The 20,074-nt window shown below is 35.3% G+C and overlaps 8 protein-coding genes and 1 long non-coding RNA gene across 12 annotated transcripts; 4 read left to right on the top strand and 5 right to left on the bottom strand.

Moving 5' to 3' along the window:
• The first annotated feature begins 576 nt into the window (after positions 1-576).
• Positions 577-2,140, top strand: LOC148569548 (uncharacterized). 2 transcript variants are annotated; one of them, XR_015880977.1, is made up of 3 exons: positions 619-840; positions 963-1,446; positions 1,935-2,140. It is a non-coding gene; the product is annotated as an uncharacterized LOC148569548 (long non-coding RNA). The 2 variants fall into 2 exon arrangements; XR_015880976.1 differs by lacking the exon at positions 1,935-2,140 and having other exon boundaries at positions 577-840; positions 963-1,739.
• Positions 2,141-2,676: 536 nt separating this feature from the next.
• Positions 2,677-3,254, bottom strand: LOC148569547 (uncharacterized). The gene has a single exon (XM_021122163.2). It carries the CDS (start codon positions 3,252-3,254, stop codon positions 2,898-2,900), a length of 357 nt encoding a protein of 118 aa, XP_020977822.1. The 3' UTR covers positions 2,677-2,897.
• Positions 2,677-5,206, bottom strand: LOC107635547 (uncharacterized). Its single transcript, XM_016339044.3, has 6 exons — positions 5,176-5,206; positions 4,804-5,042; positions 4,418-4,690; positions 4,207-4,317; positions 3,633-3,857; positions 2,677-3,549 (listed from the first exon to the last, which is right to left on the bottom strand). The coding sequence occupies exons 1-6, from the start codon at positions 5,204-5,206 to the stop codon at positions 3,469-3,471; spliced, it is 960 nt and encodes a 319-aa protein (XP_016194530.2). The 3' UTR covers positions 2,677-3,468.
• A 736-nt stretch (positions 5,207-5,942) lies between these two features.
• On the top strand, positions 5,943-7,055 carry LOC148569546 (F-box/kelch-repeat protein At3g23880-like). The gene has a single exon (XM_088485116.1). The coding sequence runs from the start codon at positions 5,943-5,945 to the stop codon at positions 7,053-7,055; it is 1,113 nt and encodes a 370-aa protein (XP_088341242.1).
• A 1,123-nt stretch (positions 7,056-8,178) lies between these two features.
• On the top strand, positions 8,179-9,276 carry LOC107637404 (F-box protein CPR1-like). Its single transcript, XM_016340821.3, has one exon. The coding sequence runs from the start codon at positions 8,179-8,181 to the stop codon at positions 9,274-9,276; it is 1,098 nt and encodes a 365-aa protein (XP_016196307.1).
• Positions 9,277-9,899: 623 nt separating this feature from the next.
• On the bottom strand, positions 9,900-11,489 carry LOC107638178 (uncharacterized). The gene has a single exon (XM_016341346.3). The coding sequence runs from the start codon at positions 11,182-11,184 to the stop codon at positions 10,069-10,071; it is 1,116 nt and encodes a 371-aa protein (XP_016196832.1). The 5' UTR covers positions 11,185-11,489; the 3' UTR covers positions 9,900-10,068.
• A 988-nt stretch (positions 11,490-12,477) lies between these two features.
• Positions 12,478-14,833, bottom strand: LOC107637403 (uncharacterized). 2 transcript variants are annotated; one of them, XM_088484314.1, is made up of 3 exons: positions 13,329-14,833; positions 13,107-13,177; positions 12,478-12,745 (listed from the first exon to the last, which is right to left on the bottom strand). In XM_088484314.1, exons 1-2 carry the CDS (start codon positions 13,853-13,855, stop codon positions 13,126-13,128), a joined length of 579 nt encoding a protein of 192 aa, XP_088340440.1. In that variant the 5' UTR covers positions 13,856-14,833; the 3' UTR covers positions 12,478-12,745; positions 13,107-13,125. The 2 variants fall into 2 exon arrangements, with proteins under 2 accessions (XP_088340440.1, XP_016196306.1); XM_016340820.3 differs by lacking the exon at positions 12,478-12,745 and having other exon boundaries at positions 13,018-13,177.
• A 412-nt stretch (positions 14,834-15,245) lies between these two features.
• LOC107637402 (F-box/kelch-repeat protein At3g06240-like) lies at positions 15,246-16,409 on the top strand. The gene has a single exon (XM_088485115.1). It carries the CDS (start codon positions 15,246-15,248, stop codon positions 16,407-16,409), a length of 1,164 nt encoding a protein of 387 aa, XP_088341241.1.
• Positions 16,410-17,481: 1,072 nt separating this feature from the next.
• On the bottom strand, positions 17,482-19,273 carry LOC107635546 (F-box/kelch-repeat protein At3g23880-like). Of its 2 annotated transcripts, none has more exons than XM_016339042.3 (2): positions 17,887-19,273; positions 17,482-17,735 (listed from the first exon to the last, which is right to left on the bottom strand). In XM_016339042.3, exons 1-2 carry the CDS (start codon positions 19,068-19,070, stop codon positions 17,687-17,689), a joined length of 1,233 nt encoding a protein of 410 aa, XP_016194528.1. In that variant the 5' UTR covers positions 19,071-19,273; the 3' UTR covers positions 17,482-17,686. The 2 variants fall into 2 exon arrangements, with proteins under 2 accessions (XP_016194528.1, XP_088340439.1); XM_088484313.1 differs by having other exon boundaries at positions 17,875-19,221.
• Positions 19,274-20,074: the final 801 nt, after the last annotated feature.

Raw genomic sequence — 20,074 nt, 5'->3', positions numbered from 1 at the left:
GAAAGAGAAGCCAATCAGTGCGCACTAGCACACAGCCATTCATGTTAGTTTTCATTGCATTGTAATTAATGAAAAAGTAATGAGTAATATGCATTATGCATCAAGTTCCAATCAAATGTCACTTTTGTCTATGGATGGTGAATTCGAATTTATCAATGCCGAGGGAATCATTAATCAATGTCTTACTTCCTATAGTCCGGTCTTGTGGTAAGTTTCAAAGTTTAGATCTTTTTCATGTCCAAAGCTTTGAGTTTTATCTGTTGAGCTTTTTTTGTTTATATGATTTTGCAGTCCATCAAGTTCACCATGAATGTTGTTAAAGGTTAGCATCACGAAGGATTCAAACAAAGAGAATTAGGAGCCAACATACAAGTGAACAGCTTGACACACCGGGAAGAACATTTGAAAAGTGCAAATGAAGTTTAGTCTCTTTTTTTTTTTTTGTTAAATCTAATATATCTTTTGGGCCATGGATTCCTTACTCCTACATTTTTGTAGGAGTATCATTAACCTGCATCAAAATAATTATAAAATATACCCCGTTTTTTTTTTTTGTAAAAATTACTAATTGCATTTTGATCCCTCTAATTATTAGTTTTTTAACTTTATTCTTTTTCCTTTCATTCTCACATTAGAAGCATTCAAGCATTCAGAGAAGAGAAGAAAAGGTCTGCTAGGGTTTTATACAATTTCAATTCCTGCATTTCTCGCTTCTTCTTCCTCTTCCTCTGCTGCAAGTCTCATTAGCATTATCCTCGCTGCCGCAACACGCCTCCGCGCGCAACCTGCCGCCGCCGCCCACGACGCTGCCCCCGCCGCGCAAGACGCTTTTCTCCACATGTAATAGATGTATTGTAATTTATCATTTGTTGTTTTGCTATATTTGCAGTTGGCTTTCAACTTTTTTTCCCCCTTTGAATATTTGGTTTCAACCATTTTGTTAATTTTAATTTTCGGTTTAGGTTGAAGACATACTTGGAGAGCATGCTGATATTTTTATTGAGCACTATTACATAAAGCAGTCTGGTAACTGTGACCTATCTAGCATGAGCGATCCTCACGATGAATTCAAGGGAAAGAATGTCCTGATTGAGAGAAAAAAATCAAAAGATCCTTCAGAGATCACATCAAAGTACAGCATGTCAATCGAAACATATAAAGATATTCTTGGAGAATGTAGGCGTAAGCTGTTCGAAGTAAGGTCAAGGCGGGCAAGGCCACATTTGGATGATAAAGTATCCCCGTAAATATGGTTACTAATTTATTTAAGAATCTTCTATTATGATACTGGTTTCAACTTTTTAGTATGAGTCTCAAGAGATCCTATGCTTCTAGGTTATTGTATCTTGGAATGGACTGGCTATCTCATCTTTTTCCAGGGCCTACAAGATTCTCCTGGGTGAAGCTGAGGGTACTAAATTCTATTTTCCTGTTGTTGGCACTGAAGTAAGTTTCCCCTTATAAAGATGTGTCCATATATGTAATTAGAGAGGCTTTGATATTTTAGTTTTGCCCTTTTGCTGAATGACTTTTGGCATTTAAAAAGATAGAAGACACACTGCTTTTATATCATGGATATCTGTAAATTATCCTATTATGGATAAATTTTATATTGTTGTGTTGATCAAAATGGGAATTGGCAGTTTATGAGTTAGTTGGCATTGGCAGTTATAAGGGAATTGTGGATGAAGCTTGTTAAAGGAACACCTGGAGACAATTAGATCCTCTTCTTTTTTTCAGTTTTGAGTAATTGCTAATATATTCAACTTTCTCCTTTTTGTTTTGCAAATTCCAGCCAAAGGAATACATGCAAATTGCGGAAAAAGTAGCATATATTCAACTTCCTTGCTGCTAAGAAAATTAAATATCTTACTATATATATAGAGTTGAACCTCGTAAAATAGATAGTTGAGAGTCGTTATTTTTTTTTGTAGGTATGATATTTGATATGATATGAAGCAGCCGAAGAAAATTCATAGTCCAAACGGAAGTGCAGTATATATTTTTTATGTTGTATATTCTTTATGTTGTATATTCTAGTAAATCAACAGAGAATTAAAACTTTATATTAAATTAATGTACTAGCAAGAGATGATATAAGACCAAATGCTCTGAATAAGAAGACAATTCCAAGTCGAAAGAGTTGTTACAATTTATATATGAAGGCTGGTGTATGTGTAGCAATTGAAGAGTATGCAACTTTTGTGTGACTCTACTCTTACATTCGACAAGTGGATTCATACTCATTTTGACAAGTTACGTTTTGTTGAATCTATACTAGATCCACAACAATACATATCTGTTGGAATTCATTATCGCTTTCTTGTCTCCTCAGATCAGAGATGCCGCTTCATGAATTTTTTTTTATAAGAAAAGTATAAATAGACAATGAGAATACTAAACAATGTGAATAATGAATATATTATATGTTTAATTTAATAAATATGCAGATAATTATGTTTGTTATTCTTATGTTTGTTATTTTTAATTGAATGGTTATTTCTTTTGATATGCATATGCCCCTCGATGACACTAAATTCAATTAAACCAAAGAAGTAATAATATATCTCTTAAGAAGAATCGAGGGATAAATACATTACTGACAAATCTTGGATATTAAGCTTCATAAACCTAACTACTAACTGTTATATCAGATTCATCCATGAAAGTATTGGATTTTCAATGTGTCATGAACATTAAATCTGTTTGCATTCTCACTGGTGGCTGAATCATGAATTCTCAGCCTATCAAATTTGGTACATCAATTCTGATCCAATTTCTATAACAGCAATATAAGAACAGAAGATAACAAAACAAAAGGCTAAAACAGAAGTATCTTATTACAGATTTTAACTAAATACATTTCAATAGGAGGGTTATTTTGTTATTCTCATGTTTTAAGAAGGATGGACCTTGCCAGAAGAGATTCCCTTCCAAGCAGATTTCATGGAAGCAGTGGCTGAATTGAGTGCAGCCTCAATATACTTCTTGGAAGCAATGGAGGCAGCTTTCTCCATCAAATTTCCCATCTTTCTTGCACCCTCAGCAGTGTTAACTAGGCTCTCCATTTCAGCCTTTGACATGCTCTCAAGCTCCTCTTCGAAGCGCCGGAACTCGTCCATGGCACTTTCCGTGACAGAATCAAGGTAGTCCTGAGCTTCCTGCATGGAAACCTCAGCCTCTTCAACCTCTTTCTGTTGCTCAAGTTCTGCAGCTGCCCATGCCTTGTATGACTCAATCTCAAACAGCTTCATGAGGACGATTTTTATGGTCTAGGAAACTGTTCACTTTCTCTTATCTCTCTGAAAATTGAATCCCTTGAGGTACAAGGCTATAGTTGGATCAGGGTCCCTGAAACCGGGCATTTGAAGAAGCTTTCAATTTCCAACAGTTCGGGTAATTGATATTTAAAAAGATTTATAGCTGACATCGAGTTCCCAGAGGGTTCTGCCCCATCATGGTCTTCTTTCACACGGAGAAGAACTGAAATATCCACCTGCAAGTATTATTGAAATATCCACCTCCATCCCCATCAAGAAACAAAGCATCCTGCAAGTAACACATCTCAGGAGGAACTCGATGTCTGGCAAAGCACCGTGAAATTTCTTTCAGATTCAGATATCAATCTTTACCTGAGTGCCCTGCAATTCAATTGCCCATTGAAGCCAGTTGATTCCACCACCAAATTCATAGAGATCCAGTAATCCAGAGATCAGAAAAGCATAATCATCCAAGAAACCAGGTGCTTTAGATGGAGAATTTCTGAAACTATGGTTCAGCCTTTGGGTTTCAGCATTGTGAAGTTCCTTCTTAATAAATAATGCTGCTTTTTCCGCAATTTGCATGTATTCCTTTGGCTGGAATTTGCAAAACAAAAAGGAGAAAGTTGAATATATTAGCAATTACTCAAAACTGAAAAAAAGAAGAGGATCTAATTGTCTCCAGGTGTTCCTTTAACAAGCTTCATCCACAATTCCCTTATAACTGCCAATGCCAACTAACTCATAAACTGCCAATTCCCATTTTGATCAACACAACAATATAAAATTTATCCATAATAGGATAATTTACAGACATCCATGATATAAAAGCAGTGTGTCTTCTGTCTTTTTAAATGCCAAAAGTCATTCAGCAAAAGGGCAAAACTAAAATATCAAAGCCTCTCTAATTATATATATGGACACATCTGTATAAGGGGAAACTTACTTCAGTGCCAACAACAGGAAAATAGAATTTAGTGCCCTCAACTTCACCCAGGAGAATCTTGGAGGCCCTGGAAAAAGATGAGATAGCCAGTCCATTCCAAGATACAATAACCTAGAAGCATAGGATCTCTTGAGACTCATACTAAAAAGTTGAAACCAGTATCATAATAGAAGATTCTTAAATAAATTAGTAACCATGTTTACGGGAATACTTTATCATCCAAATGTGGCCTTGCCCGCCTTGACCTTACTTCGAACAGCTTACGCCTACATTCTCCAAGAATATCTTTATATGTTTCAATTGACATGCTGTACTTTGATGTGATCTCTGAAGGATCTTTTGATTTTTTTCTCTCAATCAGGACATTCTTTCCCTTAAATTCATCGTGAGGATCGCTCATGCTAGATAGGTCACAGTTACCAGACTGCTTTATGTAATAGTGCTCAATAAAAATATCAGCATGCTCTCCAAGTATGTCTTCAACCTAAACCGAAAATTAAAATTAACAAAATGGTTGAAACAAAATATTCAAAGGGGAAAAAAAAGTTGAAAGCCAACTGCAAATATAGCAAAACAACAAATGATAAATTACAATACATCTATTACATGTGGAGAAAAGCGTCTTGCGCGGCGGGGGCAACGTCGTGGGCGGCGGCGGCAGGTTGCGCGCGGAGGCGGCAGGTTGCGGTGGCGGCGGAGGCGTGTTGCGGCAGCGAGGATAATGCTAATGAGACTTGCAGCAGAGGAAGAGGAAGAAGAAGCGAGAAATGCAGGAATTGAAATTGTATAAAACCCTAGCAGACCTTTTCTTCTCTTCTCTGAATGCTTGAATGCTTCTAATGTGAGAATGAAAGGAAAAAGAATAAAGTTAAAAAACTAATAATTAGAGGGATCAAAATGCAATTAGTAATTTTTACAAAAAAAAAATGGGGTATATTTTATAATTATTTTGATGCAGGTTAATGATACTCCTACAAAAATGTAGGAGTAAGGAATCCATGGCCTATCTTTTGAATCAAATCCAATAGTAAATTAGTAATATTTTTTAGTTGGTTATGCAAAACTTTAGATGTTTTATTTTGCAGATTACATAATGTACTTTTTTTATCATGTCAAAATTTTATGAACTCAATCCTAGAAGTTTTAATTGTAGATTCTTTTGGGGATAATAAGTTTCTCCTGCAGACTTCAGATGCAAGGTACAGAATCCAGTGAATTTGTCAAATGAGTCTTGTAAAATTTCTGTTTGTCTGTGTTATCGAGCAATGTGTGCTTATTTTATTAATCTTATATCTAATTTAGTTTTAAATTATTGGGACGAAAATACATAGTGAATAGCTTTTAAAGAGAAGCAGAATTAGTATCAGTAATTTTGTCAAGAAATTTTTTTGCACGCTACTTTATTGTACTGAACTGTCAATTACTATAGATAAATATAGATTTTATAAATAATTTTTAGCAGATGGCCTATCCTTATAAGATTAGGTACATTCAATGAAATTAGAGTCATAAGCTTTAACTTAATGTCATACTACTAATTAGTAGTAACCAAGGATGTCAGTAAATTATTGGATTTCAAAACCGTTTAAACAAAATTCAAGAGGAATCCTAGGCTCAAAGATAGAACTAACAAACAAGAATTCAATCAGATAGAATCTTTGACCAACAGCCGTTAATTCCCAACAGTCTTCAGCAATTACATAAGAACCAAGCAGAACAAAACAGAGCTTGCTTCTATGGATAACAACCAGAAGAGCATCAACGAGCTTCTCCCTCTGGAGTTGCTCCAAGCAATCTTAGTGAGGGTACCAGCCAAGCATCTCTTTCCTCTCAGGTTCGTTTCTAAGCTATGGCTCTCTCTCATTTCCGATCCAACCTTTGTGGAATTTCATTTTCACCACACTTCAGAATTCACCATCCCTTCATACTTCTTCGCCCATAATGATCAACTGGTTGGGTCCGTTGACCTACACGCACTCTTTCATGGTGGTGCCACCCTTGACACCTCAATAGAAAAATTCTCTCTCCCTTTCCCATGGAAGAAGAACACACGTTCCAATTTACTTGTTCTTGGATCATGCAGAGGGTTTGTATTGTTACGCCACTATCCATATTATATTATTCTATGGAATCCAGTGACCCAATCCCACAAAAAAATATCTTACTATAATGCTGTTAAAAAAAATAATATTATTCATGGCATTGGTTATGATGCATCAAATGATGATTACGTAATAGTTATATTCTCTAAGGAAAACCAGCCTCATTGTTTTTCTTTGAGGACTAATTCATGGACCAAGATTGATGTTGCACCCCCCACACCTTTGATAACCTACGAGTTTATACCTTGGGGGTTGTTCTTTAACGGAGCTATACATTGGTTGTCTTATCGACCTAGCAATCGAGATATTCTAATATTTGATGTGAGGAAAAGGAGATTCTCAAAGATACCTTTACCTGAACAAAAACTAACGTGGTGGCCCTCCAAACTCGTGATATTAGGAGGGTGCCTAGCTTTGAATTTCTTCGACTACCGTGATAATAATAAAAGAACTCAGGTATGGGTGTTGAAGAAATATAAAGTGCCATCATCTTGGATTCTTCTCTACGAGATTCCTCACCACTGCATTTCTTTATTCTTATCTAATTACAGTGATGTTATTGTGTTAGATCGTGTCACTATGAATTTTGCCAAGTATAAACTTGAAGGAGAGAGGGTTCAGTGTTTTAAATACTTTAATTATAGTTTCTGTCACGTAATAGCTTTTGAGCACATTAGTACTGTGTATACTCCGAGTCTCGCCACACTCCCCAGCTGTGACAAGAAGAAATGGAAAAATGGTATGTAATAATTAATGAGCTTTATTTGCACCTTGTTATATATTCATGTTAATTTAATTGCTTAATAATTAATGTACGTGAGTTTTGAATCTTATTTATGAATAATTATTGAATTGTTTACTGCAGTTAGGTATTGGATTGAGTTTTGCTGGCGGATCTTTTCTCAGAAGATATCAAGTTTGTCAAGGATGATTGGAATCCAACTTAGGCATGCATGCATGTTGTTCTATTTTAAATAGATTGTAAGGTTGGCAATTGAGTTGAAAGTTTCAAGAAACTTTAGTTTTATTCTATTTTGCTTTAAAGTTTGAATTTTGTGTGTTGTTATTGTTATTGTAATAATCATTCATTGTTTGATGAAGATAATGTTTCATATATATGAGATATGATGAAGGTTTAAATTAAATTAAATTTAATTCCGTCTTAAACCAAATCCTCTAAACCAATTCAAGTGACCAGATTCGCATAATTTAGAGTGGATTCAAACCTAATTTTTAATTAAAAAAAGTATTAATTGAATTGAATTAATTTTGAATTTGATTTTTAAATTCATATAATCCAATCCAAACAACATTATACTATTATTAATTATTAAAATTGATGAAAGTAAATTTTTATTTTGTAAATATCACTTGTTTACAAAATTCCTCATTTTGATTTTTCACAAAAAAAAAATTTAACTCTTTTTAAATTCATTATTTAGGTTTAGAAGGAAAAAAAAACACTTAGAAAATAAACAGAGGAGGAAGAAGATAGTGCATGTTTCAGTGTTCTGAGTATTCCAGTCATGAGAAAGATGGGGTTTCAACAGCCCCAAAAACATAGATGAATTTGTTACACATCATGACTTTAGAATGTTAAAATTTAACTTAAAATTCAAATTAAAATAATACATTTATTTTTTGTAAGGATATAATTAAAAGTGTTCTTATTAAATATTATATTTCAATATTTTGAGAAACTAAATTTTAGGTTCAAAAAATTTGGTATATGAGAAACTCTAAGGCTTAAAAATAGAACTAACTAACTAACAAGAATTTAAGTCTGATAGAATTTGGACCAACAACCCTTCACAAATACAATGAAGCATTTACATAAGAATCATACAGAGCATGAAAACACTTAGCATGAATGGATAATAACCAGAAGAGCATCAACGATCTTCCTCTGGAGTTGTTCCAAGCAATCTTATTGAGGGTGCAGGCCAAAGATCTATTCCGTCTCAAGTTTGTTTCTAAGCTATGGTTTTCTCTCATCTCCGATTCAAACTTCGTGGAATTACATCTTCACCACTCTTCCGGATTCGCCCCTTCATTCTTCTTCAACAAGAACAATGAGGAGGCTCGCTTGGTTGACCTACATGCACTATACAATGAAGACGCTGAAATTCTTCATGCTGCAATAAAAGATGTCCCTCTCCCTTTTGGGAATAATAAGAAGGAACGCGACTCCTACTATTTTGTTGTTCTTGGATCCTGCAGAGGATTTGTATTCTTGCACCGTGAACCGGGTTTTATTATCATATGGAACCCAGTGACTGGATCCTGCAAAAAAATATCTTACGGTTATAGTATTAAAAAGGATGCGATTCTGTATGGTGTTGCTTATGATGCATCAAATGATGATTACTTGATAGTAATAGCTGATAAGAGATACCGCTTTGATTGCTTTTCATTGCGGACCAATTCATGGATCAAAATTGATGCTGTATTCCCCTTCCCCATATCTATACTCAGGCAGTGTTTGTTTTACTCTCCGGGGTTGTTTTTTAATGGAGCTATACATTGGATGATTATTCAAGATAGCTATTACAAAGATATGCTAATCTTCGATGTGAAAGAAAGGAGTTTCTCAATGATAGCGCTGCCTGAAAAGGAACATGTGGGGACGTTGTCTGATCTGGTGATATTAGGAGAGTGTCTAGCTTTGTATTTGTTAAGCTACAATAATGGCTACAAAACTAGGATATGGGTGATGAAGGAATATAAAGTGCGGTCATCTTGGACTCTCTATGAGATTCATAACATATGTATGATTCCTCTGGCCTTATCATCCAATGGCAGTGATTTTATTATGCTTGATACCAAAAGTGATAAGATCCACAAATATAATCTTGAAGGAGAGTTGCTTCAATGTCTTCAACACTATTCTGATGTGATTCACGGTGGCTTCTTTGGAAGGTGCACTGTGTATACAGAGAGTCTCGCCACACTCCCCAAGAAGAACTGAAGACCACTTGGGCAAAGAGTATGTCATGCAAGATGCAACTATTTTTCTTGTGATTTTCATCATCTTGATAATTTTGCTTGCTAATGTGTGTTTTGATTTGAATATTGGAGATGATGAATTTGGACTTAACAATGTTTTAGGAATCTAAGTTTTAAGACTTGTCTTGCTTTCTACAGTAGGCGGATCTTTTCTTAGGCATGTTATTATTCTATTTTCAATAAATTGTAGGGTTGGCAAGTTGGAAGAAGCTTCATGGCACTTTTAGTTTTTCTTTTTTCTTTTTTGGCTTTAAAATTTGATTTTCTGTTGCTCTTATTGCTATTGTTGTACTAGCATCTTAAAATTGGAAATTTCAAAATCATTTTACTCCTTATAAGAAGTACTAAGTAACAGTTAACAGAAAAATTATTAAGTGCTTCTTATACAAAGTATAACTCTGATTCTAATGTGTTAATTGAACAAGAAGTTATTAACGAGTGTTTATAACAAATTAATTGAAGAGAATAATTTTTTAATGACTCTAATTAACACAAGAGGAGAAAGAAGAAATATTGTCCAATTCAATGAGTCGCTTTCTAGCTAGCTATACTGAAAAACAATCAACTAAGCATGCATATATTATACACATAATTTATGCTCAACCTCACAATTCAAAAAGCTCTGCAGTAAAGAAAACAATTGATCAAACTAAACTAATACTCGAAATAAAGATAAACGGAATATTTTCAAAAATAAAAAATAGTAAAATCTAGCACAAGAATATAAAGAATATGGACAAGAAAAGGAAGAGAATCAATTAATCTTGTGGTGCATTTTTTTAACAAGCTGGCTCATCTGGAACCTCCAGAACATTAAAATTGCGAAGCCCACACCCATTAAAACAAAGAGCCAAATACTGTCATCTTGACCCTCTCTCTTTGACCGCACCTCAGCGATTCCGAAACCCTCCCTCACTGAATCCCCAACCCTCCCTTCGTCCAAGTGTCCGTACAACACGTAAACCCTTCCCTTCTCTCCCATCGTCACCGATGTCGGAAACCGTCGCAGATCCAGCTCCAACCTGTCGAACACCACTCCCTCCGCCCAGCTGTCTTCGCTCTTCAGGAACCACATCTTGTTCACCGGCGACACCGCCGCCGCAACTCCTCCGTCCTTCCTCAAGGCAATGTCGTCGGCGCCGACGAGATCCTCGTTCAAAATCACCACCCTCGCTGTTCCGTCGATCGCGTCAACCTTGAATAGTTTTCCCGTGCACGATTGAACAACGAGGAGGTAACCTTTGCTTACGTAAGCTATTCCATTGAGGCCTAAGAGGCTGTCGTTCTTCGCCGTCGCCGGAATGTTCGCCGTGAAGAGCTGAGATCTGGAGAAGATCGAGGCCTCGCCATCAACGGTTACTTTCCAGATGTAGTTTCCCGCGGAGTTTGTTACGAAGGCATTACCGTCGTAGTCGACGGCGACGTCGTTTGCGGCAGCGGGGGACGTGTCTTCGGAGGAGGAAGGGAGCGAGGAGAGGAATATTCGGTGGCGGGAGCGAGCGTCGTAGGCCGCGAGTGCGTTGAACGGAGGTTGATTGTTGTTGTGGTTCTGGTGAACGACCGCGAGGAGGCGGTTGCGGTAAGAATCGACGGCGATGCCGAGGATGGAAGCACCGTCAGGAAGGTCGGTGTCGGAGATGAAGGTTTCCACGACGCCGGCATCGGATACTGCAGCGATAAGGCGCTGCTGGAGGGATCCAAGGAGGAAATGCTGCGCTTGTGGATCCCACGCGAGTGATTCTGGATACAGGTTCGGTGAGCGGAAATTGATGACGTGAGCATTACGTGCAAGAATAGGGACTGTTTGGCTGATAGCGATTACAAAAATGGGAATAAGGAATAGAGATTGTTTGGGTGATAAGAATAGCATGGCTTTTTGCAGTAGTGAGTGTTAAGGGGAGTGTAGAATTAGAACTCTGCAAGAAGCTGGAATGTGTGGCTCCATAATGCATAGTGAAGAGGTGTGATGGGAAACACCAAACCAGTCACAACAAATATAGCGATTAAGAGGTTTGAGTGTTTGACTAAGCCCTTAGTTCTTAAACTAACTATTTTTAGCAATCTAGGAAACTAGAGTTCCATTATTTGATCTTATGAGTTATGATTATGAAAATATAGTATTTGAGGTTTTTTTTTTTTTTTTTTATTAAATTAACATTAAAAGAATTGGGCAACTTTTTGTAAGTACAAAGTATTTATTTTTGAAATTACAATAAAATTACAGGATATTAATACCAATGACCTATAGTATAGTGCGTGTGATTGAGAAATTTTTATGGGTTTTGTTGATTAAAATTATTATTTTAAATTAGTATGGTACCCTTCGAATTAATTAATAGTGAAGATGCTGTCATAGAAAGTTTAGGATGGCAGTAACTCTTATAGCAATGTTCCCTGAAACTCAACCAACCACGCCATCAATTTCATATCGTCGGATCCTGCAGAGGCTTCGTAACTTTACCTCAATTCCCTGAGAAAAGCTTCTCCTAGTACACTGCTGTATATGACTACTTGCTTGTCATAGGTTTGAGGGATGATGAAAGAACAGAATATCAATTGGATTTGTTTTCAGCGAGAAAGAATTCATGGAGGAGCATTAAGGTTGCACTACTTCTCAATGATCCACTAAACAGGGGACTTCGCTGTCAAAAGGGTTTTTTTAACGGCATTCATTGGTTGATTGAGCTCTCTGTCCCTCTTTCTGAATTGGGAGAGTACGTTGCTGTGTTTTATTCCTATAATTAAGGGAAGTCTGAGTGATAAATTCAATTAGAAAATGGATATCATGTTTAGACTTGGAATCTGTGCTTTGCAATGACACTAATGAATTCCATGGTTTTAGGGGTTAATCTTTCCAGGAAAGTAATTTTCAAACTTTACATCTAGATATACAACAAAGAACAGCATCAAACACTTACATTGTAGTTTGGGCAACCCACGAACGGTCTCCCTGGATTAGAATTCTGGCAGGCGCGCATTTCTGTTTTTATTCATTCTCCTCATGATGCTTCCAAATGATCGTGGGTTGTTGGAGCTCCCAATTGCATTGCTAGCGCTAGCCATAACGTGTGGTGTTCGAAGATGAAGAAGACACTGAAGACTCACTTCTGGTGCGACGGAGAGTAGACGAGAACAGCGTGTGCGATGGAGAAGAAAGGAGAAGAATTGGGGGCTAGGGTTTTTAACCTAAAATTAGGGACCAAATTGAGTCCAAAACGTTTACTGCGCCACCTCAGCTAGCCGTTGCGCTGCTAACGTGTCACCAGCGACTCCAGGTCAACTTTCCGGTTGCGTTAGCTGGACGAAATTGACCGGAAGGACGACTATGATTACCGGAGCTCAACTTCAGGGACAATTACGACTAATTTTTAACTTCGGGATTACTTTGAGGCTCGACGATAACTTCAGAGACCACTTTGATGCTTACCTCCCTAACAAATAGTGACATGATATTATATAATATATACATGGTTCTACACAGCATATATACCAATCATTGTGTCATAATATATGTATTGACTTAATAGAGATCTCAATGCAAAATGAATATCGGAAAGCTACATTCATCATGCATGTATAGCAGAAGAGAAATAAAATTAAAGCAGACTTAAGAACTATTAGTAGTACTATTATTGCATATTCACAAAAGATACTGCATGTAATACATGACTTGCACCATTTGAATTGTCTATATGTCCTTGAGTTTCCAACATTCATATATGGAAAGAAACTCATTTTTAAAGCAAACTCAAAAACAAATACAAAAGTTTCTTGAAACTCCTTCCACTTTACCTTTAGCTTAAAACAACAATCAAGTGGCTAAGTTGGTGCTCTCTTCAGTCCCTTTAACTCCTGATGAACTCCTGCAGAAAATATCAGTTTATGAGTAAACTGGTAAAGTCACTATAGTAGACATGGATTTATCAAAACATTTCATCCATCATAATGGCATATAGCAAAATTAGCAGGGCTAAAATGGCACAAAGCAAAGCACGAAAGAACAATGTTACATACCCTTCTTTCTCCTCAGAGCCATCATTAGGCAGCATCAAGAGACTCTCTGTATAAACATTATACGAAACGTACCCAATCTGATCACAAGCGTGATCAAAACGCAGGAGCAGCTCTCCTCTAACATTATATTTCGACATTCCAGGTGATTCATCGAATCCTATAAAATCGCCATCCTCGGACAAGCACACTGGCTCAAAGTAACTGCTGGGAATCTCATAGGAAGTCCAAGAAGACTGCACGTTGTACTCTTTCATCACCCATATCACACATTTATCATAATCATAATCACATTTATCATAATACAAGGCTAAACACCCTCCCAGTACCGTCAGTCGGCAAGGATAACACTTTCCTACTTGTTCTGGCACAGGAATCTCTAAAAAACCATTCCTTTTGCTAGTATCAAAGACAAGAATAGTAACAATAGCATCATAATCACCATCATGATTCAACCAATGGATAGCCCCATTAAAGAACACAGAAGGTGCCCAATTTTTCCATATTTTTATATTGTTGTATTCAAACATTAATGAATTCCATAGTTTTAGACTTGGAATCGACTGTGCTTTGCAATGACATTAATGAATTCCATGGTTTTAGGGGTTAACCTTTCTTTAGAATGTCTAATACGTTGATTTGTAATATGAGCTAGGCTTCTTGTGCAGATACTCAAGAAGAAAATCACAATGAGCTCAAACAAAGAGAATCAGGAGAGCATGAACTTGAGAACACAATTTTTAGTGTAGCTAGCTAGAATGTTTAATTTGACTGGTAAGAAGCTTCAAAGAATTTGTTTTTGTCCATTTTCTTTTTCGAATTTGCTTTAAAAAATTATGATTTCGTTTCAGATATGAATGATAAAAGTTGAAGCTCACGCATAATCGTATAGTTAGCTTCCATTTGATAAATTATTTGAGTTTTTAAGAATCCATTTAACACCAAAAAATTTACTTTTCTGTTAGCATAAATTGTAGGCAGATAAAAGAGTAGTTGAGATATCCAACAATCAAGGAAGATGATAAGAAAATAAAAAACTCCGATCCTAAGATTTGTTAATTAATTTTTAATTTTATATTAAATTTGATTTTTAGATTGAATTTTATTTAAATTTTAAATTTCCAAAGATATGATAACTGATTTTAATTGATTAAAGCTTGGTTTGGTAAAATTTTTTGAAGAAGTGCTCGTGCTTTTTAAAAGTTCAAACTCCTCAATTTTATGTTTGGTAAATAAAAAAGATCATGTGCTTGTACTTACAGCTTTTAAAAGATCGGAGTACTTTTAAGTGCATGTTTTTTAACGTGTTTGGCAAATTTCTAGTAGTAAAAGTAAAAGCATTAGTAAAATAAAAAAAAGATCTTTTTCATGTAATAAATAAACAAAAAAGTACTTTTATATTGTTATACCCAAACATAATTGATAGATAAAAAAACCTTTTTACATGAGATATCCAAACATAAAATTACTTTTACTTCTATAAGATCTTTTAAAAAAATATAACTCGAAAAAAGATCTTTTCTTAAAAACTCACCCAAACAAGCCCTAAAAGCATCTAAGATAAAGCTTTTTAAAGTTGGCTTGTGCTTTTCAAAATTTAAAAGTCTAATATAACTTCATATGTTAACTAATTTTCAAATTTAATACTTACATTTATGTCTATTATAGTATTTTTAAATTTTAAAAGCTATTTTACCAAATACAATTGTTGTTGCTTGTGGTTGTGGTTATTAAAAACAATTTTTAATTTGATTTACCAAATATAAATGCTACAACTTTAAAAAAGTAAAAGCTTTACCAAACTAAACCTAAATGGAATTTGATTAAATCTTAAACACACTAAAAGGATACTACTAAAGCACTTATAACTTACTAGTGCAACCAAAGCAGAAACACTTCATCATCTTTTGCTTGAATGCCATGGACATGGACGTCCACAGTAACAAGAAGAATAACAGAAACATCAGCATCGACGACATACTTCCTGCAGAGTTGGTACGAGGAATCTTAATGAGGATTCCCATAAAAAACCTTGTGCGTCTAAGGTGTGTTTCCAAGCTATGGAACACTTTGATCTCAGACCCCAACTTGCCAAAATCCCATTTTGATCTCTCTCTGGCACCCTCCCATAGACTCCTCCTCTATCCCGACGATTCCACCAAGCCAACAACTGTTGATTTAGATGCACTCTTTCTAGATGGTCCTTCTAAAACATCAACAAATGTCTCTTTCCCTCCCAATAAGGAAAACCAATCAGATGATGGATTCTATATATTCAATTCATGCAGGGGTTTCGTAGCTCTATTCGAAGACCCACATTATATTGTCATATGGAACCCATTAACTAGATCTCACAGAGTATTTTCATGTGAGGGATACAAGAATTATAGTCCTATGCAGAAGCTTCTCAAGCGCTCCGCTATGTTTGGCTTTGGATACGATGCATCAGAAGATGACTACTTGGTCCTTCTCGCTTGGAGGAATACCAGAAAAATGGAAGACTACTTGGGTTTATTTTCTTTGAGAACCAATTCATGGACGACTTCTAAGGTTACACTTCCAAATGACCCTTTAAGGAAGAGAATTATCTCGCTGCCTGGGGTGTTTCTCAATGGGGCTATTCATTGGTGGATTGCCCCTCGTTTTGGTACTGGTGTTGATTCTGGTGGTGCTATTATTCTTGTCTTTGATATGATTGAAAGGCGTTTCTGGGAGATGCCTGTGCCAAAAGAAATAATGACGAATTACCATCCTCCTGGGGCTCTTGTGGAACTGGGAGGGTGCCTAGCCATTTGGTTTACAAATTTCGACAAGAAAACCGACATATGGATTATGAAAGAATATGGAGTGCAGTCATCTTGGACAGCATACAAGATTCCTTGTCTTTTCTTTAGGCCTTTGAACTTATCCAATGATGGGGATATCATTGGATTTGATATCTTAAAATCATGTTTGGCAAAATATAATGTTAATAATGGAGAGATGCTCCAAAGTTGTGGCAAATTTTGTGGTTTGAATGAATTTTGCGTGTATACTGAGAGTTTATTGGCTCTTCCTGATGATTTTATGGAAGGGAAGGAGTAGAAGAAAAAGCCAAGGGTACGTAATGCTTTAGGGAATTAATCAATGTCTTGACTTTTAATTGAGCAATTTTAAGGGTTTAAGTTCTTTTACAATGTCTAATATATGGATGATGTTTTGAACTGCTCTTCATGAAACTTTATTTGTTTTTTGGTTTGTGAGTTTGTTTTGTCATATGATGACGATATGATGATGATGATGATTTTCCTTTACTTTGAATATGAACACTTAAAAGTTAAAATTCAGAGACATCTAGATAGTGTAAATAGCTTATTACATACAATATCTCTTGAGAATTGTATCTAGTATTATTAGATTTGATTGTCCATTTAACTTTCTTCTACTATGTGCATTTCTAATTTTGTCACTAGTTTTCTTCTATACAGGTGTTTGATTTCAGTTTTTTCCTTCCTGCCTACATAAAAAAAATAATAATAATAATTATTTTATGTATTGGAATAAAGTTAGACGTCCAAACGTTTTTTAAATTATGTCTCCAAACAAGTCTCGCGAGATTCTTCTTAGTAAGTACGAGTTGCTGTTACTTACTCTTATTCTTCCTCTTTCTCCTCCTTCGTCATATCCTTCTGCGCGCTTCTTTCTTCAATGTTGTTGTCATCCTCGCTGCGCTGTCTCTGTTGTCGCTGCCACCACCGCCTTCTCCTTATTTTTGTGTTATATGAAAAAAAAATTGTACTATACTATATTCATAAGTTTATATACTATATACAAAAGGTATAAAAACTTGTGTGTTCTATAAGGAAATTTCCATACTCTGTAAAAAGATTCTAGACCGAAAAAGCGCGGAGATTAAAAAAACTAAATAGCATCTTTGTATATATTGTCCATTAATGAACATCTTAGAATTCATCATATATCAATATCAAGAATTAAAACACCTAACAAATGGTAACATGATATTATATAATATATACATGGTTCTACACAGCATATATACCAATCATTGTGTAATAATATATGTATTGACTTAATAGAGATCTCAATGCAAAATGAAAATCGGAAAGCTACACTCAACATGCATGTATAGCAGAAGAAAAAGAAAATTATAGCAGACTTAAGAACTATTAGTAGTACTATTATTGCATATTCACAAAAGATACTACATGTAATACATGACTTGCACCATTTGAATTGTCTATATGTCCTTGAGTTTCCAACATTCATATATGGAATGAAACTCATTTTCAAAGCAAACTCAAAAACAAATATACAAAAGTTTCTTGAAACTCCTTCCACTTTACCTTAGCTTAAAACAACAATCAAGTGGCTAAGTTGGTGCTCTCTTCAGTCCCTTTAACTGAAGAACTCCTGCAGAAAAGATCAGTTTATGAGTAAACTGGTAAAGTCACTATAGTAGACATGGATTTATCAAAACACTTCATCCATCCTAATGGCATATAGCAAAATTAGCAGGGCTAAAATGGCACAAAGCAAAGCATGAAAGAACAATGTTACATACCCTTCTTTCTCCTCAGAGCCATCATTAGGCAGCATCAAGAGACTCTCTGTATAAACAGTATACGAAACGTACCCAATTTGATTACAAGAACGATCAAAACGCATGAGCTTCTCTCCTCTAACATTATATTTCGACATTCCAGGTGATTCATCGAATCCTATAAAATCGCCATCCTCAGACAAGCACACAGGCTCAAAGTAACTGCTAGGAATCTCATAGGAAGTCCAAGAAGACTGCACATTATACTCTTTCATCACCCATATCACAGATTTATCATAATCATCATCATCTTTTTCATAATACAAGGCTAAACACCCTCCCAGTACCGTCAGATGGCAAGGGTAATACCTTCCTACTTGTTCTGGCACTGGAATCTCCAAAAAACCCTTCCTTTTGTTAGTATCAAAGACAAAAATAGTAACAATAGCATCATAATCACCGTCATGATTCAACCAATGAATAGCCCCGTTAAAGAACACCGAAGGTGCCCACTTTTTCCTCCTCTTTAGTTGGTCAGGAATAATAACATCCTCCTTAAAACTACTCCAAGAATTGGACCTCAAGGAGAAGAAATCAAAGTGGCCTTCTTGATTCTTCTTTTCATCATTCCAAGCTAAAACTATCAAGTAATCATCTCTGGTTGTGTCGTACCCAAATCCAAAGAGAAGCTCGCCGCCAAAGGAGTAATAACAATTAGTAGCCATATCGGAAATTTTCGCAATATGATGGCATGAAATAATTCTGTGGGATCCGGTTAACGGGTTCCATATGACGAAAAAGTGTGGGTATTGGTATAAAGCTATGAATCCTCGACATGATCCAAGAACGATGTGATCATCATAATCAGGATCAGAATCGATATCAGCAGCAGCAGGAGAAGGAGGAATCTTTGTTATTGTAGCAGCGGCAGCGTCAGCATAAGTAGCATGGGATAGTGCATCGAGGTCAATGGATCGATGATCAGTTGTAACTTCTGGGATGAAGATGCATCTATGGGTGGGTGCCAGAGAGAGTTCAAAATGAGATTTTGCGAAATTGGGGTTGGAGATGAGATTGTTCCAAAACTTGGAAACACTCTTGACGCGCCCAAGGTGTTTGACGGAAAGTCTCAATAAGATTTGAGTAATCAATTCTGGAGGGAGCATGTCGTTGATGCTTTTGCTGCTGTTGTTGTTTTGCTCCATTGTTGGATCGCACCACTTAGCTTCAATGTTGAATCAATCAATTCTAAGACTCAAAATAGAGACAAAAAAGAAGGTAGATGTCTCCAAGTTAAAATGAAACTGAGGTTCAAGAAGTCAAAATTTGGGTAGTCTTTTTTTTTTTTTTTTTGGGATTTAGCATAGTTATATGCAACAATATAAAGGGGATATGAGAGTCTGACGCCGAATTTTTTTTTTTTTCCATTTTACTCTTGCTATTATAACCCAAAATTATACGAAGTTACAAAATTAGGATAAATTTTTAAAGCAACTACTCAAAATGAAGATGGCAAAAATATCTTTTTATGAAAATACTTTGTTAAAAATTGTGACTTATTTATTTAGCCACACTTTAAATAAAGATAATACTTTTAGAACATATCAAAATCTAACCATACAATTCATCATCCAAAGGTCAAAAAAAAATATTTTTATATAAAGATAATTATAAAATCTTCATGGTAATATCCACCATTTTTAAAGTGGTCTTTTAGATTGGTCTGTATATTAATGTTTTTTAATTTTTAGAATTTGTTTGGATGTCACTTTCAAAAAATATCTTTTATTTTTTAAAAGATCTCTTTTACAAAAATAAAAATAATTTTATGTTTAGATATCTTATATAAAAGATCTTTTTATTTATCAGTTGTGTTTAAATAAAATAAGATAAATAAAAATACTTTTTATTCATTATTAGGTAAAAAATATCTTTTTTTAAAAATAAAAAATTTAAAAAAATATATAAATTGTAACTTATTTAAAAAAATTATTTTTTTTTATTTTTCTAATATTTTTACTTTTACAATATCTAATATATGGATGATGTTTTTAACTGCTTTCTTCTTAGAGATACAAATCAAGACCAATCTGAAAAGTGCCAAACTGGAAAGAGATGTAAGAGGGCACCAATTTGGAGAACATGATTCCAATTGTAACTAAAATGTTTGGTCGACAAACTTAGGTGGAAGATGTGTAGCTTCATGAAA

This window comes from Arachis ipaensis, chromosome B4 (assembly GCF_059453495.1).
Source record: "Arachis ipaensis isolate K30076 ecotype BB chromosome B4, ASM5945349v1, whole genome shotgun sequence".
Taxonomy (NCBI): Eukaryota; Viridiplantae; Streptophyta; class Magnoliopsida; order Fabales; family Fabaceae; genus Arachis; species Arachis ipaensis.
This window is presented reverse-complemented; position numbering and strand designations above follow the sequence as displayed.

Bases quoted from the DNA above. Each gene is read 5' to 3' on its own strand.
- LOC107635547 (XM_016339044.3), bottom strand. From the start codon at position 5,206: ATGGATTCCTTACTCCTACATTTTTGTAGGA. The intron at 4,318-4,417 runs GTATTCCCGTAA...CTATGCTTCTAG, and splicing joins GGCCACATTTGGATGATAAA to GTTATTGTATCTTGGAATGG. The intron at 3,858-4,206 runs GTAAGTTTCCCC...TGCAAATTCCAG, and splicing joins TTCCTGTTGTTGGCACTGAA to CCAAAGGAATACATGCAAAT.
- LOC107637404 (XM_016340821.3), top strand. From the start codon at position 8,179: ATGGATAATAACCAGAAGAGCATCAACGATCTTCCTCTGGAGTTGTTC.
- LOC107638178 (XM_016341346.3), bottom strand. From the start codon at position 11,184: ATGCTATTCTTATCACCCAAACAATCTCTATTCCTTATTCCCATTTTT.
- LOC148569546 (XM_088485116.1), top strand. From the start codon at position 5,943: ATGGATAACAACCAGAAGAGCATCAACGAGCTTCTCCCTCTGGAGTTG.
- LOC107637403 (XM_088484314.1), bottom strand. From the start codon at position 13,855: ATGTTTGAATACAACAATATAAAAATATGGAAAAATTGGGCACCTTCT. The intron at 13,178-13,328 runs GTATGTAACATT...TATTTTCTGCAG, and splicing joins GGCTCTGAGGAGAAAGAAGG to GAGTTCATCAGGAGTTAAAG.
- LOC107635546 (XM_088484313.1), bottom strand. From the start codon at position 19,070: ATGGAGCAAAACAACAACAGCAGCAAAAGCATCAACGACATGCTCCCT. The intron at 17,736-17,874 runs GTTCTTTCATGC...TCTTTTCTGCAG, and splicing joins AAAGAAGGGTATGTAACATT to GAGTTCTTCAGTTAAAGGGA.
- LOC148569547 (XM_021122163.2), bottom strand. From the start codon at position 3,254: ATGAAGCTGTTTGAGATTGAGTCATACAAGGCATGGGCAGCTGCAGAA.
- LOC107637402 (XM_088485115.1), top strand. From the start codon at position 15,246: ATGGACATGGACGTCCACAGTAACAAGAAGAATAACAGAAACATCAGC.